Below are 18,569 nucleotides of genomic sequence, written 5' to 3'. Positions count from 1 at the left end.
ATTTTAATAGGTGGCATGAAGTAATCAGAGGATGGAGGAGAGGGAGGAACAAGCCCAGAATCGTCCAAGGTAGAATTTTTAGCAAAGGTTTGAGCAGAGAGTTCAGTTTTAGAAATAGATGTGATAGCAGTGGTGCCATCTGGTTGAAGTAGAGGAGGGAAAGAAGAAGAAGCAAAGTTATTGGAGATATTTTTGGCTAGATGCCAGAAATCACGAGGGGAGTTAGATCTTGAAAGGTTTTGACATTTTCTGTTAATGAAGGAGTTTTTGGCTAGTTGGAGAACAGACTTGGCATGGTTCCGGGCAGAAATATAAAGTGCATGAGATTTTGGTGATGGAAGACTTAAGTACCTCTTGTGGGCCACCTCTCTATCATGTATAGCACGAGAACAAGCTGTGTTAAACCAAGGTTTAGAAGGTTTAGGACGAGAAAAAGAGTGAGGAATGTAGGCCTCCATGCCAGACACTATCACCTCTGTTATGCGCTCAGCACACAAAGACGGGTCTCTGACACGGAAGCAGTAGTCATTCCAAGGAAAATCATCAAAATACCTCCTCAGGTCCCCCCAACTAGCAGAGGCAAAACGCCAGAGGCACCTTCGCTTATGGGGATCCTGAGGAGGGATTGGAGTGATAGGACAAGATAAAGATATGAGATTGTGATCGGAGGAACCCAATGGAGAAGAAAGGGTGACAGCATAAGCAGAAGGATTAGAGGTCAGGAAAAGGTCAAGAATGTTGGGCGTATCTCCAAGACAGTCAGGAATACGAATAGGGTGTTGCGCCAATTGCTCTAGGTCATGGAGGATAGCAAAGTTGTAGGCTAGTTCACCAGGATGGTCAGTGAAGGGAGAGGAAAGCCAAAGCTGGTGGTGAACATTGAAGTCTCCAAGAATGGAGATCTCTGCAAAAGGGAAGAGGGTCAGAATGTGCTCCACTTTGGAAGTTAAGTAGTCAAAGAATTTCTTATAGTCAGAGGAGTTAGGAGAGAGGTATACAGCACAGATAAATTTAGTATGAGAATGACTCTGTAGTCGTAGCCAGATGGTGGAAAACTCGGAAGATTCAAGAGCGTGGGCACGAGAGCAGGTTAAGTCATTGCGCACATAAACGCAGCATCCAGCTTTGGATCGAAAATGAGGATAGAGAAAGTAGGAGGGAACAGAAAAGGGGCTAGTCTCAGTTGCCTCAGACACCTGAGTTTCAGTGAGGAAAAGAAGATGAGGTTTAGAAGAGGAGAGGTGGTGTTCTACAGATTGAAAATTAGATCTTAGACCGCGAATGTTGCAGAAGTTAATGAAGAAAAAGTTGAGGGGGGTGTCAAGACACTTAGGGTCGTCGACAGAAAGGCAGTCCGACCTGGGGACATTTATGGTCCCCTCCCCAGATGGGGACTCCGAGGCTGGTGTAGGAGTCGCCATGATTTTTAAATTTTTGAGTGAAGGGTGTGTGTGTTATTAGGTGCTTGTAGTTTTGTGTGGAGGAAGAGAGTTGTCTTTAGAGGGCAGGCTGTGACTGCCCCCTTGTGTTGTGAGACACACAAGAGAAACGTTCAGTGAGGTCACAGCTGGGTTTAATGATAAGTTCACAGCACCCCCTGAACAGAGCTTTAGACCTCACTGGGAGTAATTATCGTTTCGGCAGGTGTCTACTGCCTCCTCCTTACCTCCTTATACCTTATAGTTAGGCGGAGGACTAGTTCCTGGGATGTACGGCAGCCAGTATATAAAGTTGTGTGCGAGATTTTGGCGTCAGACCACACCTTGACAAAATTAATGTTTTCTCTAGTATCCACAGATTGTCTATGCAGTGGACGAGCGACGAGGACGGCCCGGACCAGCGAGGACGACGAAGTTCAACATCATCATAAATGTTAAAAATTAATAATTAATACAATATAAATGTAATTAGAGTGACATTAGGGGCTGCAGCACTACTCAGTCTATTTCTTAGGGCAAGTTGTGTTCCTTCTGGAGGTTGCCGTTCTACGAAATTGCACACTGGGGAAAAAAAAAAAAAACACTCTCTCTCTCTCTCTTGCACTAGGACAGATTCACTTCCCTCAGAAGTCTGTGTCATAGGGAAAGTTGTGTTTCTGGTAGTGCATTTGTGGCTCCTGTGTCACTTTGTTTGCTTTTGTCACTTTGTTACTATTACTGTAAACTAGAAATAAGATTTGTTTTTGTTGTATCTGGAGTGTCAACCAGATATATATAAAATCATAATGTAAATAAATATAGATAAAAAAAATCTATAAATAAAAACAGTAACGTGGTCAATCCCACATCCTATCTTTCTCCAACTTTCTTTCACCCCTTCTCTTCCCACCCACTTTCTCTTAGCTAGCTATCTTCCTCTCTTCACCCCCTTAAAAAAAAAAAAAAAAAAAAAAAAAAAAATTGGCGTCAGACCAGTGAGTCGGAGAGCAGCTTTACGAGTCCACTCCGAGACACGCTGCGGCTTTGTCCGGGCTTCACACCTCAGCTGCTCCTTCTCTACTTTGTGGACTTAATCTTCACACTGTGTGATACGGGACTTTGTCTCCGCTTGGTGTTGTGTTTGCTGTCCACTTTGTGGACTCTCGCTGTGCTCCTGTGTCTGGACTCTGTTTCTGGCCGCCACTCTGTGGACTTAGCCGTTGTCTGGCCACTTTGTGGACTTTTGTTTTTCCCTTGCAGGTTACGACTTTGAATTTTTTCGCCCGTTTAGCGTCGGACTGAGTCGGTACGAAGCCTTTGACCCCGTAAGGACTGTCTCGTAGGGCAGCTCCCTGAGGGGGACCCTTAGAGGGTCGGTTATAGGAAGACCAGATCCTGTCTGTCAGACAGGTGGAAGACCCGAACGGGGCAGCAGCTCGGAGTTAGTTTTTTTCTCCGGACTGCTGTAGGTAGTATGATGCACCATGGCAAAGATTAAAATAAAATGTAGGCCACCTAACAGAGAAAATAAACTTAAATTATTCGAAATTTTGATTTCAAGAGATATAGAGGTTACAGGATTTATTGCAATTAATGATGGTTTTATTGCACTGACACTTAATGAACATCATGCTGACTGCATATTCAATGTTGACACCAAGACAGAACTTGAGAGACATGGGTTCAATCCTATTATGCCACCTCAATTTAAGGTTAAAAAGTGTTATTCTACCCAGAGTGGATGAAATAATATATGAAAAACATATAGTAGATATTGGGGAGGAACTACAAAAATGCAACCCCTGGATAGGGGAGGATATAGTAGACATCTATAAATTTCCAAAGTCTCCAACACTAAAAATAACCTTTTCTCAAACATCTTTGGCATTAAAATGTATAGAGAAAGGTCTTAAAGCACTTCACATAAGCATTCCATCACATGAAATTAAGCAAGAAACATACATCTCTATTAAGTGTTGTCTAAGATGTTACGCCTTAGAAGATCACTTTACTAGTGAGTGTTCTATGCCTAAAGAGTACAAAATTTGCTCTGAATGTAGTGAAGAAGGGCATGTTTGGCATCAATGCCAAACTGTAACTAAGAAATGCCTGAACTGTAAGGAAGACCATAGTACGATGGCTATGGAATGTATAAAAAGGAAAGAAATAATAAAAGAGAAAAGGAATTAAATATCCAACAAACAAAAAATGAGTTATGCAAATGTTGCACAGCACTCTCCATTTACTACTACTACTATGACTAACTTCCAAAAACCACTTGTATCTAAGGAAGAGGTTTTACAAATTTACACTTGTATAGCCCATGCTGAAAATGCAAACCTGAAGAATCCAGGTACTTACAAATATGAATTAAATAAGCTACTTAAAGCAAATAAGCTCCCAATTATTAAATTTCCTGACGATGAGCCTTCTACTAAGAGTAATACCTCTCAAATACAGGACATTGTAGGAGCAACTGACACAGGAACAAGTGAATCATCACGCAGGATCCAAGCAACCAAACCTAAATTTACTAGACAAAAAAGTTCAGATTCACTTGAAAGGAAACTTGAGTCTGATGATATTGGATTAGAACTATACACTACAAAAGATAAAGATTGGCCGAAGGATCTATCTATGGCTGACCTACTAGTTGGAATAAAAAACAAAAAGTATAAATGGAAATATACGGAGGGAAAATACACAGAAGAACAAATACTGCAGAAAATTAGTAAAGAAGAAATAATAATATACTCTAATTGTATGTTCAAGGTCGATAATGATTCCTTCAGGAAGATCAGAAGTGGACTGGTACGTTCATCACCAAAAGACAAAGACCCGCGCCTTACCAAATATCCTCACATTTAATTAGTCTCAAAATCATTCAACATAATGTCCTTAACTGGAAAACAAACAAACATTCATTAATACCAAATTATCTTACAAGTAATCCTGACCTTATATTAATAAATAGTCATGGCTTAAAATCAAGTGAAGATTTAAAAATACCAGGATATAGAATCTATAAAATTAATTATACTGAAAGTATGTCTGATGGATGAGCCATTGCAGTAAAGTGTAACATTAAACATAAACTATATGACGATTTTGATACAGATTTCTTAGCCTTGGAAGTTGAAACCAGCCTTGGTCCAATTAAAATAGCCACTACTTACCTCCAAGACGTCCTTTCCTCTCGTATACCGATATGCATAAGCTTCTGAGTAATTATATTCCAACATATATAATAGGTGACTTTAATGGTAGGCATACAAGTTTTGGTAACAAAGAAAATAACTGTTGGGAAAAGTTTATTAAATCTTATTAACCAAGGGAAAATGATTCATTTGGGTCCACATTTTCCAACTTTTTTCTCTCATAATTCACAAACAAATCCAGATAAAATTTTTGCTAACAAACATCATTATCTAAACATTATCTGTGAACCCGGAGAAATAACGACATCGGATCACCTACCTGTAATTATAAAACTTTCCACAAAACCATTTTTAAAAGAAAAACCAAAAGTATATAAAACAAACAAAGCTGACTGGGATCTTTTTCAATATAAATTGGACACACAAATAAATATTACTAATCTAGAAGGTAATACTGCTGAACAATAATTATTAAAAGATGCCACTTTAAATTGGCTAAAAACACTTAAAAACGCAATGGATGCATCGATACCAAAGTGTAGCTACCAATATACGAGTATATATACCAATTAAAAGCAACAACTGAAATTAAAGAACTCGAAAATCAATATAAAACTTTATCAGAATTTGCAAACTCTTTTGGTTCGACATCACAAACCCACAGAGAATACCAAAGAATTAAGACCGAATTACGAGACCGATGTAAGGAGGCACATAACAAGAACTGGGAAGAAAAAATTAATTATATATCAGATAACTGTAAAAATAGTAAAGACTTTTGGAGTAAAATAAAAATACTGAAAGGTAAAAATACAACTCATGTTAACTATCTGAAGGACAACGAAGGAAACAAATACTACTCTGACCAAGAAAAATGTAATTTATTTGAAAAAAATTGGGAGATGTTTTTAGAATTACTGAGGAGGAAGAAAATAGTTTTGATAAAAACCATTCCGATCACATTGACCAATATATAAATAAATACAAAAATAGAATTAATCCATTTCCGACAGTTAACACTGACAGAATAAATGATGACAATTATCAAACTAGAGAAATAACTTTAGAGGAAATAAAAATGTTTATTAAAAGATAAAAGAAGAAAACCCCTGGCTCTACCAAAATGAACAAAATAATACTCGAAAAATGTACAGAAAAGACTCTGGAACAATTACGAAATATATTCAACGCATGTCTATCAATCGGTTATTTTCCTAAATGTTTTAAAGAAGCAATTATCAAATTTATTCCAAAAAAAAGACAAAACCACAAATCCCATAAACTATCGTCCAATATCATTACTTGAGGTACCTGGAAAAATTTTTGAGCGAGTAATTCAGTCAAGATTAAATAGCTTTTTAGTAGAAAACAATACCTTAAAAGAAACACAGGACGGTTTCCGGACTTATAAAGGGACTCGTACCGCTATTACTACCACATATGAAACAATTGCGAACGCTTTGGCAGAAAAGAAACAGGTCTACATGGTACTACGTGATGTGGCCAAAGCTTTTGATAAAGTTTGGCATAATGGCCTTAAATATAAGATCCTAAGACTGAGATTACCAGAAATACTTGAAAAAATTTTATGTAATTTTCTAGAACATCGAACAGCAAAAATAAACATAGGCAACAAATTCAGTGAAGAAATAAATCTTTTAAGTGGTGTTCCACAAGGGAGCGTATTGTCTCCCACTTTATATACTCTGTTTACCAACGATCTCTCCCCACCAACTGCTGGTTGCCTTGACACTATGTATGCGGATGATGTAACACAAATAATTACTTCTCCAAATAAGTCTAAGCTTATGATGAAAGCGAAAGTGGAACGTAAGATCGAGAGAATAAGTAAATTTGAAAGGACTTGGAAAATAAACTAGTGAAGAAAAATATACTAGTGAAGAAAAATTCAAAATAATACCTATTGCACAACTTAAAACAAATAACATCAAAGTAAATGGAAAAGAAATTGAGACAAGTAAAAAGGGAAACTGCTTGGTTTGAATATAACGACACATGGATTTGTCAATCATATCACAAATACAATAAATAAGGGTAAAGGAGTTCTTTTTCAATTAAGAAGATTTAGCAGTTTAACTCCTAAAACAAAGACAATGTTAGTAAAAACCTTATTAATTCCAGTAATCACATATCCATCAATACCGCTATGCATGGCCTCCAAGTCTCAAAAAAGGAAAATGCAAATAATACTTAATAAAGCATTAAGATTCATTCATTGCAATGAACAAGAACAACTAAATACTGTTGAATTACATATTAAATATGGCATTACTCCTCTAAATATAATCAACTACCAGAGGGTACTAAATACTTGGGAAACTATAAAAATGAGTGAGAATGAACAGTACAATACTTTAATAACTCCACATAACCATACGCACTCCTGGTTTCCTAAATGTAGTAAGATCATTACAATGGAACCACCTGAAGCGATTATAACTTAAAAAGAATTCTATAACAAACGCAAAATGAAAATTATAATGGAAAATAAACTATAAAATGGAGCAAGAAAATAATTCGAAGAATCGTAACAAACACAATAACACACACGTGTTTCCTAAGATAGGTACACACTTAGCAGGGAAACACTTTAGGCAACATCACCTTGACAAAATTAATGTTTTTCTCTAGTATCCACAGATTGTCTATGCAGTGGACGAGCGACGAGGACGGCCCGGACCAGCGAGGACGACGAAGTTCAACATCATCATAAATGTTAAAAATTAATAATTAATACAATATAAATGTAATTAGAGTGACATTAGGGGCTGCAGCACTACTCAGTCTATTTGTTAGGGCAAGTTGTGTTCCTTCTGGAGGTTGCTGTCCTACGAAATTGCACACTAGGAAAAAAATAAATAAAAAAAAAAACACTCTCTCTCTCTCTCTCTCTCTCTCTCTCTCTTGCACTAGGACAGATTCACTTCCCTCAGAAGACTGTGTCATAGGGAAAGTTGTGTTTCTGGTAGTGCATCTGTGGCTCCTGTGTCACTTTGTTTGCTTTTGTCACTTTGTTACTATTACTGTAAACTAGAAATAAGATTTGTTTTTGTTGTATCTGGAGATATATATATATATATATATATATATATATATATATATATATATATATATATATATATATATATATATATATATATATATATATATATATAATCATAATGTAAATAAATATAGATAAAAAAAATCTATAAATAAAAACAGAACGTGGTCAATCCCACATCCTATCTTTCTCCAACTTTCTTTCACCCCTTCTCTTCCCACCCACTTTCTCTTAGCTAGCTATCTTCCTCTCTTCACCCCCTTAAAAAAAAAAAAAAAAAAAAATTGGCGTCAGAGACTAAAGGACATCGTTGTCCATGGATACGTATGTCAGGCCCCGAAACCCAGAAAACAAAATTGAGGATGTAAGAAAAAATGACTTTAATAAGGTAGTTGTCAAACATCAGTGATACACACACAATTGAATGTAACACCTATATAATTAGGATAATTTCTACCCAAAATCTAGATAAACCCATGAGGCACTAATTAATTGTTATAACTTCTTCACTTAATTTTATTATCATGAACTGATTAGTTATCATTGTTGCCAGTATAGGTCCCAAGGTAACAGAGCTAATTTCTAAGAATATCGTTATGGATAAGGAGGGAAAACAATTTGAAAACCTTACTTGTTATTTAAAAGCTAACATAAATAAAAACTCAGTCTGGTTATCATGGAGTTTTTCCAGTGCCTTAGAAACGGCTGAAATGCTACCATATAAAACAAAGTAAAGATATATATATATATATATATATATATATATATATATATATATATATATATATATATATATATATATATATATATATATATAGAGCAAAAAACCATGGCCAATGGCAGCTACTATAATAATTCTTTAATCTAAAAAAAATACAAGTAAACAAGACATTAAAAAAAAATAAATAAATAATCCAACAATCAAAATCAAAACTAAATTCAACTGAAACAAACTTAATGCAAACAAACGAACTTTGAATACCACCTTTAAATCAATACCCCAAATTTTATTAAACCTTTTAATAAAACAAACATTAATCAATATTCACGCACATTCCGTGAAACACACACACACACACATATATATATATATATATATATATATATATATATATATATATATATATATATATATATATATATATATATATATAATGCCCACTGAGGTGCCAGTCCCTAAGGAAAAAGGGCCAAAAGGATTATCCAAAGTTGGGAAAGTTTCTTGAGACCTCCTTCTTGAGGTAATTCAAATCCTAGAAAGATGAAATACAAATACAAAACAAGGAGTTTCAGTTTACCAGTGAAAGGGATGAAAGACCGTAAATTGGCATTAAGGCGGTAGACAGAATAGGGGTAAAAGTAGAAAGCCTTGTGCAGTGAAAATAGCGGTAGAAAATAACAAGAGATGCAACATTGCGGCGATGAGAAACAATCTGAAGACACTTGCAACTCGGGCTTTCTTGGATGAAAACGGAGCGTGCTAACTACTACACTACGTGGTATGTGTACATGTAAAGTAAACATTTATTTACTGCTAACCTTATTACATAATTTTACACACACACACACACACACACACACACTCTCTCGCGGCTCAGGAGATGAACGATCACTTTGCTGCTATCTGTCAAACCTTTCCTCCCCTCCACACCACTCTGCTTCCTGCCTATCTTCCGGCTCCCTCTCATCCCCCCAGTGTCCAGGCGGTGGATGTTTTTAAGAGAATACTCAAATTCAAACCAAGATCCACCACTCCCACTGACCTCCCTATAAAAATTTACAAGGAATTTGCTGTAGAGCTAGCAACACCGCTATGCTCCATAATAAACGCTTCACTCTTCCAACACTCTTGCCCCGAGGACTGGAAGACATCTTACGTCACCCCCATCCCCAAAACCTCCAGTCCACAGTCACTCAATGACCTCAGGCCAGTCTCTATCACCCCCATCCCTAGCCTTATTTGTGAAGATTTTGTATATGACTGGGCCTACACCAAAATCTGTAATACCGTGGATATCAGACAGTTTGGAAATATTAAAGCCACCTCCACCTCCCATTACCTGACCAGCTTCCTTGAATTCATCCACAGCCACCTGGACAAGCGAAACACCTCTCTAGCTGTTGCTTTTGTGGACTTCAAAAAGGCTTTTGATCTTGTTGACCACACTGTTGTCATCAGCAAGGCAATAAGTCTGGGTCTCCCTCCTAACCTAATAGCGTGGCTAGCTGACTTCCTCACAGGGAGACGTCAGGCCGTTCGCTATCAGGGCTCTGTCTCTACTTTCCAACAGCTGACATGTGGGGTCCCCCAGGGGACCAAGATGGGTCCTCTATGCTTCCTCCTCCTCATTAACGACGCCCTCACTGACACCCCCCATCGCTGGAAGTATGTGGACGACTGCACCGTGGGCGTCCCAGTTTCCACCAAGAACCCGGACTACTCGCCACTGCAAGCGATTCTGGAGCGGCTGCAGACGTGGACGGAGGAGAGCAGGATGACCATCAACCACAGCAAAACTGTGGTGATGCATTTCTGTACCTCCTCTGTACCAGTGCCCCCTCCCCAGGTCTCAGTGGGCCCTCACCCCCTCCAGGTGGTCCGATGTGCCAAGCTCCTCGGAGTCACGGTGGACGACCAGCTGACCTGGAAGCAGCATGTCGCCAGCACCGTGAGATCAGCTACCTACAGGCTGTACATGCTGCGCAAACTCAGGTCGCTGGGGACGCCGACAGATGAGTTAAGGGGGGTGTATCTTATCTTCATCCTCCCCAAACTCATGTACGCCTCCCCAGCGTGGTCCTCCTCCCTCACACAAACTCAACAGCTACAGTTGGAGAGTGTGCAGAAAAGGGCGTGCAGGGTCATCCTTGGCCCTGCATACACCACCTATGAAGAAGCCCTGAACACCCTGAGCCTGTCCAGACTATCCACCAGGTATCGTGAGGCTCTGGAGAAGTTTGGAAGGGGACTTCTGCATCATCCACGTCTCAGAAACATGCTGCCGCCTGACGCGCCTTGCCCGACCCGTGCCACCAGACACCACAACAAGATAACGCCCCTAAAGGCGCCGCGTACGGACCGGTACAGACTCAGTGCGATTCCCACCATGGTGCGAGCCATCAATCAATAGTCCCTTCTAGATTTGACTTACCTTTAGGATTAATGTCAAGTATTTCCCCACCCCCAATGTACATTTTCAGTTTGTTGACTGCCTAAAGAATAAACCGTTTATTATTTTTTTTATTATTATTACACACACACACACACACACACACGTTAGCTACGGTTCGAAAAGGCGGAGCTTCATGACGGACATTTTATTTTATATACAATATAAAAGAGGGCGTGATAACTAACACATTTTCAATGTACAGCAAGAACTTCATGACAAAAGTAATAACAAAGTGTCTGACAATAAATAATAATAATAATAATAGTAATAATAATAATAATAATAATAATAATAATAATGATAACAATGACAATAAATAATAAAAAAAAATAGTAATATGGGAAGGTGGGATAAGATGGACTATTTAACAAAAGAACGAGTCTAGAGACATTTACGTAGATTTTTTTTTTTTCAGGTTTTAAGGGCTATGGTGGTGCTTCAGGGTGTTATTTTTACAGTACACACCCTGGTCACAGTTTTTGAAGGCAAAGACAAACGTGAAATTGTATCAAAATAAAATATAATTGGGTAAGATGGAGCTCAGCGGTCTATCTTATCCCTCTAAGGATTCACTATAACCCTCAATTTTGAAACAAAGAAATATATACTTAGTGGCAGAAATGGCATAGAAAACTTCTTTCCTCATCGTCCTCTACCCCTGTACATTGAGAAAGATGAGGAAAGATGGAACAAACTGGGCCCGAGCAGACATACAGTAAACAGCTGTAACTAAAACTCTTCTTTCGGCAGAAGTCAGAGTGCCAATCTGCTTTTTTGTAGACTTTGTCTGCACCGCTGTAAAACCTGTCTCATTGACATTAAAGATGGATATTAAAGATGTGGAGGAAAAAAAAAGAAAAAAAAAGTCTGCTTTCACTGAGGACAAGATACCAAACAGCTTGTCAACACTTGTCTGATTGAAGTATCCCACACATGCAGTATACTTAAGTTGATTCCAAGGTTCAAATTGCAATTTCGGGGAGGGGGGGAAGCTGTTAAAAGCCCATTAACCAGTCTTTACCCGCAAGTCCAACCTGGTTAAAAGACAGAAACAGGTGCTGCAATTGAAATAAAGACAAACTCCTATGTGTATCATACTAAGAAAAAATAAATAAATAAAATAATAATAATAATAATAATAATAATAATAATAATAATAATAATAATAAGCATGAAATAAAAAAAAATAAAAAAAACTCGTTGCAAGATTTCACCATTTTGTTAAGTTTGTGGTCCACGTTATTCCTTTCTGATGCATGTAATGCAATTTAGCGAACGTCCTTTGTAGTCAATCCAAAAATTCATCCTCTATCAATGAAAGTAACCAGTTCTGCTTTTTGTGCAGCACTGAATACCGTCCTAGGCCAAGTATATGGAAAGTAAGGCAAATGCAAATTGTTAGAAGTTAGAAGTAAAAAGTGACAAAAACATAAAATAGGCTATTGCAGGACAACAAACAGCAATTATTTAAAACAAAGGTTAACTGGAATTAATGCAAAATAAAAAAAAAGTTGAACTTTTAGGTAGTGGTCATGGGGTAAAATTGCAAATAGGAAGGAAAAAAAAGATAATACCTTTCAAATAATAATAAACCAGTGACATTTTGTTTTTGACCTAAATGAACGGTCAAGAATATAAAAACTTACTTTCTTCTTGGTTATGCAAATAAAATTTTATATATAGTTTTGCAATCAGTAAAACTTTAGAATAAGTAAATTAAATAATATTGTAAGCTAGAAGTTGTTAGATTAAATGATAAATAGAAATGAAGAAGGCACATGGAGTAATATTCTTTGATTTACGAGGCAACCGTAAAACAACCACATTCCCGGTGTCTGCTGGGCCACTCACATGAAAAATTCCAATCATAAAACATTGTAGATTAAAAGGAAATATGCCAGAACTAATAATATTATGTATTTTGAGAAAATTCTTTGTTAATATTTAGATCCAAAAAATATTGACCATTATGGTGCCGGAGCCGCCCGGGTGGCTTAGCTAGTGGACTGCCATGAGCCACCCGGACAGCTTTTCACGCACCCTTTATTTTGTTCCATCAGTGTTAGTTTACAATAATTATTACTGTATATATTTTTTTTTTGGTAGGCAACCATCTCAATAATTAAACTTTATCATTTGAAACCTTGTCTGGCCTTTACATAAAGCTACTTTTGATGATATCGGCACGCGCGAGATCAGGCTATTGAATATTTTATTCTTTTGAATTACCTCTCCAGGACTGTACTTTGTCCTTTAGTCATATGGATCTTACAAACAAGCACATTTCATAATTTTACAACAATTACAATAAACTAGGCAATATATATATATATATATATATATATATATATATATATATATATATATATATATATATATATATATATATATATATATATATATATATATCGTATCCACTGTCCATGTACAGCGCATACTTCTCCCGAGACGTCTCACGGAAAGAAGGCGAGAAGGGACGCACTGTAAGTTATCCTTTCAACTCGAAATAGATTGCAAAAGTTAGGCTGGATAGGGTCATGGCTTGGTAACAGGCGAGAGAGTGGTAATAAACGGCTCGAAATCCGAGTGGGATCATGTAATTAGTGGGGTGCCACAGGGATCAGTATTAGGACCATTATTATTTCTAATGTATATCAATGACTTGGATAGTGGAATTAGTAGTGATGTTAGTAAATTTGCGGATGACACAAAGATAGGTAGATTAATTAGGTCAGAATCGGATGCCATCGCCTTGCAGGCAGACTTAGATAGAATGAATGAATGGACGGATAGATGGCAAATGCAATTCAATATCAATAAATGCAAAGTGCTTAGCGTAGGTAGAGGAAACCCACACAATAGGTACACATTAGACAACCAAACTCTGGTACGTACAGGGTACGAGAAAGATTTAGGAGTTATAGTTAGCTCTGAACTCCGTCTAGGGAAACAATGCATAGAAGCCAGAAACAAGGCAAATAGGGTACTAGGATTCATTTTTAGGAGTGTTAAAAGTAGAAGGCCGGAAATAATATTAAAGTTATACTTGGCGCTGGTCAGACCTCATCTAGACTACGCGGTGCAGTTCTGGTTCCCACATTACAGGAAAGATATAGGTCTATTAGAATCAGTACAGAGGAGAATGACTAAAAGTATACAGGGGATGAGGAGTATTCCTTACGAGGCGAGGTTGAAGCTGTTAAATTTACATTCTTTAGAGAGACGTAGGTTAAGAGGGGACCTGATAGAAGTCTTTAAGTGGTATAAGGGTTATAACAAGGGAGATGTAAGCAAAATTCTTAGGATCAGCAACCAGGGTAGAACAAGAAATAACGGGTTCAAGCTTGAAAAATTTAGGTTTAGGAAGGAGATAGGAAAAAATTGGTTCTTAAATAGAGTGGTAGATGAGTGGAACGGACTCAGTAATCAAGTAGTTAGTGCTAGGACACTAGAGAGCTTTAAGAGAAGATTAGACAAGTTTATGGATGGGGATAGCAGATGGAAATAGGTAGGTGTGTTTCATACAGGGACTGCCACGTGTAAGCCTGGTCGCTTCTTGCAGCTTCCCTTATTTCTTATGTTCTTATGTTCTTATATAAGAGATGAAATTGCTGTGGCAGAGCTTATTCTCTCCTTGATTTATTTATATGTATCACCAGAGATAAAATATTACGCATTCCTTTCATAATAAAAAGAAATGAATACGGGTGACTCCTACCTGCAAGCTGGAGAGAGAGAGAGAGAGAGAGAGAGAGAGAGAGAGAGAGAGAGAGAGAGAGAGCAATCCTCCATATGACATCACATGCGATTTCTTCTCTACTCCCTGACTGACTCGCCCACACGGGCCTCCTATATACTAGCTGATTTATTTTCGTAATTTCCAAAAAATTTACATCCAGAAAACACCAGACATTTCCATTACAATAAGCTAAACACAATATAACAAAGCAGTTTAAATTTAACCTAATTGTACGGGATGACTCAAACACATTGCATCATCCACGAGGCTCCCCCCTCACGCCAGTCTGCCAGCTGGCCAGCCCGGCAGGCTGCGCCCTAAGCACTCAACGCTTCCCGTCCTCACTAGGAGGCACCAAAACTTTCAGGGTGCCCTGTGGAGGTTTCACTCACTCCTACCCCCTCCCCCCGCGCGACATCACCCATTATTTACATAGTAGTAACTAATGTAATCAACATGATTATAGATATAAGAGGTGAACTTAGAATAAGGACACAGCAAATACATGCTAATGAAATGGATCTAACCTGTTATTATATCAAGATGAATGTCGTTGAGAGTCGGTGTCTTGTACCCTTGGTAACTGTTGTCTCGAGGCATGTGTGCGTTTTAGCCGGGGAAAAAAAAAATAATTTCGTTATTTTCCATTTCTTTCAGCAGCTGATTTGGTTATGAGGTACACGTTTATTTCTACACGCTCTTATAAGTATTTTTTGTCTTATGAACACATATCTTATTTTACGTGTACATACTATTTTATAAGCTTCTCCCAAAGATTCGAACGCACGCGCGACAAGGAACTGCTGCGTTCGAAGACGAAATTTTGAAGAAATAAATTTGATATTGCCTCTCCTCAAAAGTGCAGTGCTCTATTACTACGTTTGATTATGTAGCATAACAATTAAGTACTGTTTTGATGATGAAATGTGCACACTTATTAGGGGGAGGGAGTATAAGAAAAGAATTTATACGAAACACACATTACGTAAATTAGGCTACAACATCAGTCAATTATCATATGCCTAACTGTAGGTACTGTTTCATGTACAGACATTTCACAGAATATGAATTTGTGGATGAAAAGAGAGTGCGGTGATGACGGGAAGGTCAGGAAGATTAGTGGCGTGTGAGATGCGCGCAAGCATATCCTGTGTGAGTGGGCGTGATTGAGTGTTTGCGCAGATGATTGAGGAATTTCCGACACGGTTTGATTTTGTAAGCTCAATCATAGTAGTTGCACCATCATGAGTTATAGTCAGTGGCGATGATTGCGCCAACAGCTCAGTCTTTCCTTGTTAACCATGGCGAGCACACTGGACACTCAGGAATTTTGGAGGGAGTTCATCCAACTATACAGAGATTTTCCTGCTTTGTGGAAAGTAAAAAGTGACGAGTACAAGAACAGAAGCTTAAAAAGTGAATGCTACGTGAAATTAATTGACAAAATCAGAGAAATTGACCTAAATGCCACTCGTGCCACAGTAACCAAGAAAATATATAGTTTACGTTCCAACTATCGTCGAGAACTGAAGAAGGTGATGAACAGTGTGAAGTCCGGTGCTGGGTCAGATGATGTTTACAAGCCTTCACTGTGGTACTTCGATGAGCTCGCATTCCTTCGCGACCAAGAATTGCAGCAAGAAGGAGTGTCAAGTCTGGATGATGGGGAACAAGATGGTAATGAGGGATCAATAGATCATACTGTAAGTATTCCCCCTTTTATTTTCATAATAACATAATTAGATTTGTAATATATATATATATATATATATATATATATATATATATATATATATATATATATATATATATATATATATATATATATACAGTGCAACCAATTAATTTCTTATTCATTACCTAAAGCCAATGTAAATGACAAATAGCACCAGGGACATAATACATAACCTTTGATAACATAGGTATATAAATAACTTTTGTTAACATATGTATATAATGTTATATAATCAAACAAAAGTTGGCAGTCAAATAGTGTAATCCATGATTTTGACATTGACAAAGATTATAGAATACACAAATGATTTTGCATTACATGTCAATCCCAGACTCCTGCCAAGAAACAGATCCTTCGTTATTGAAGTAATTACAAAATGCATCCCTTACAGTCTTAGCAGACGAAGTAGCATTACGAGAACATGATGGTGCCAGCGGAATAGGTTGCTTGTCAGATCTAAAATTCCCTTCATTACCCTGCGTCCTACTCACATCGTCTACACCAAATCCGGGATCTAGATATGCTTGCACGTTTCGTTTCCTTAAGTAGTTATGAAGATAGCAACATGACATTACTATTGTTGTAGCTTTTGCTGGACACACATTAATGGAAGACAAAAGAACTCTAAATCGTGATGACATTATTCCAAAAGCATTTTCAACAATCCAAACACCCCACCATCCGATACTCTACCATTGGCACCTGCATCAACCATCATAAATTCATATCTGGCATTAACAACAGCCATTAACACAATGCTGAATGTATGTTTGTAGTTGTAGTAGTATGAACCAGAACCACAAGGTTTCTTAATTTGCACATGCTTCCCATCGATCGCCCCGATACAATGGGGAAACTGCCAAGTCCTCTCAAATGCTGCAGCAACTTCTAACCATTCGTCTGATGTTTTGGGGATCTGTAATAAAGAAATAGATAGAATTTGAAATAAATGTCAATGTTTTATCATATTAATTTCCGTTATTGTTGTTATGAATTTCATAAGTTATATCTTTACCACCACTATCTTTATAAAAAAAGTAAACTTTGACCGTTATTATATACTCCTATTATTTTGCAGGAGCCGTCCACATCTGCCACAGAGTCACAGGAGGTATATTCTCATACCTCAAAGAGGACAAAGAAATGTGACATGGAAAGTAAACGTTACGAAGCACTTTCCCTTGCTTGTGCACATCTTCAACAGAGTAACGACTCCATTGATACACTAGCAAGGAGCTGGGCTCAAGAATTCCGGAATGTGACTGCAGAACAGCAAATATATGCAAGGAAGGCTATTAATGATATTCTCTTTGAGGCTCGTTTAGGCACATTGCACAGACATAGCGTGAAAATTAATGAAAATGCTGATGTTCACACTAGATCTTCCACGCCTTTTTGTGATCTTTCATCCGAGACCAATTCAAACACCAGTGGACTTAGCACTACTCAGGGTGAATATTGCCACTAATGCAGATGTGGAAGGAGTGCGTGTTTACAGAACGGTGGGCAGACCTTCTTAGTGATCCCCATTACAGCTTATAAAATAACATACATTATGGCACATTGGTGGTGGAAATAAGTAAGTAGGCTTATTGTTTATTTTTCGTAAGCAATCAATCAAGTTCATTTTCACAGTAGGTAATTAACTTACGTAACAGGTCAAAGTTAGTATATATACATTTTTTTCTCAAATAGTCTTAAAACAATGTTATGATACCCAATAAATCGTATTTCTTTAAACTGTACGTAATTCACCTTATCTTAATATGCTCCTTCAATACAGTGATGATGGCATTACAGGTTTCCATAACGATACGACCAAGACTTTGTGGAGAGATGGCAGTGGCGAACACAAGTTCCTGAAATGTTTGTCCAGTAGCTAAGAATCGTAGAGTACTGGAAAGCCTTTCACTGGGTGAAATGGAATCTCTCAGCTTAGTATCCGTTTTCTGTATCAGAGGCATAGTCTTTTCTAGCAAATCCATAAATGATTCTCTGTCCATACGTTAAAAATTTTTGTAATCTGCAGGAGCAGAGAGAAGCAATTCCTGTAGGAGGTTTTCATGTGTGAATTTATTTCTTTTTTTAAGCCACTCTTTCATCCACACCTTTCTTTTCACAATTTTCTTTTCTTCTTCATCGTCTAAAGCCAGCAGAATGGCTATACATGCAGCCGCTTTACTCATCTTCACTCCACAAACTGCAACAGGTAAGTAATGATTGTTCAATCTTACTCATAGTGTGTGGCCCAAACACTGTTTGCACAATCTCGATGACTGTGC

The 18,569-nt window shown here is 37.6% G+C and overlaps 1 protein-coding gene across 1 annotated transcript; it reads left to right on the top strand.

Annotated features, from left to right (window-relative positions):
- Positions 1 to 15,851: 15,851 nt before the first annotated feature.
- On the top strand, positions 15,852 to 18,071 carry LOC135092731 (uncharacterized). The gene is made up of 2 exons (XM_063991382.1): positions 15,852 to 16,255; positions 17,366 to 18,071. Exons 1-2 carry the CDS (start codon positions 15,854 to 15,856, stop codon positions 17,753 to 17,755), a joined length of 792 nt encoding a protein of 263 aa, XP_063847452.1. The 5' UTR covers positions 15,852 to 15,853; the 3' UTR covers positions 17,756 to 18,071.
- The last annotated feature ends 498 nt before the right edge of the window (positions 18,072 to 18,569 follow it).

Source organism: Scylla paramamosain, chromosome 40 (assembly GCF_035594125.1).
Source record: "Scylla paramamosain isolate STU-SP2022 chromosome 40, ASM3559412v1, whole genome shotgun sequence".
NCBI lineage: Eukaryota > Metazoa > Arthropoda > Malacostraca > Decapoda > Portunidae > Scylla > Scylla paramamosain.
This window is presented reverse-complemented; position numbering and strand designations above follow the sequence as displayed.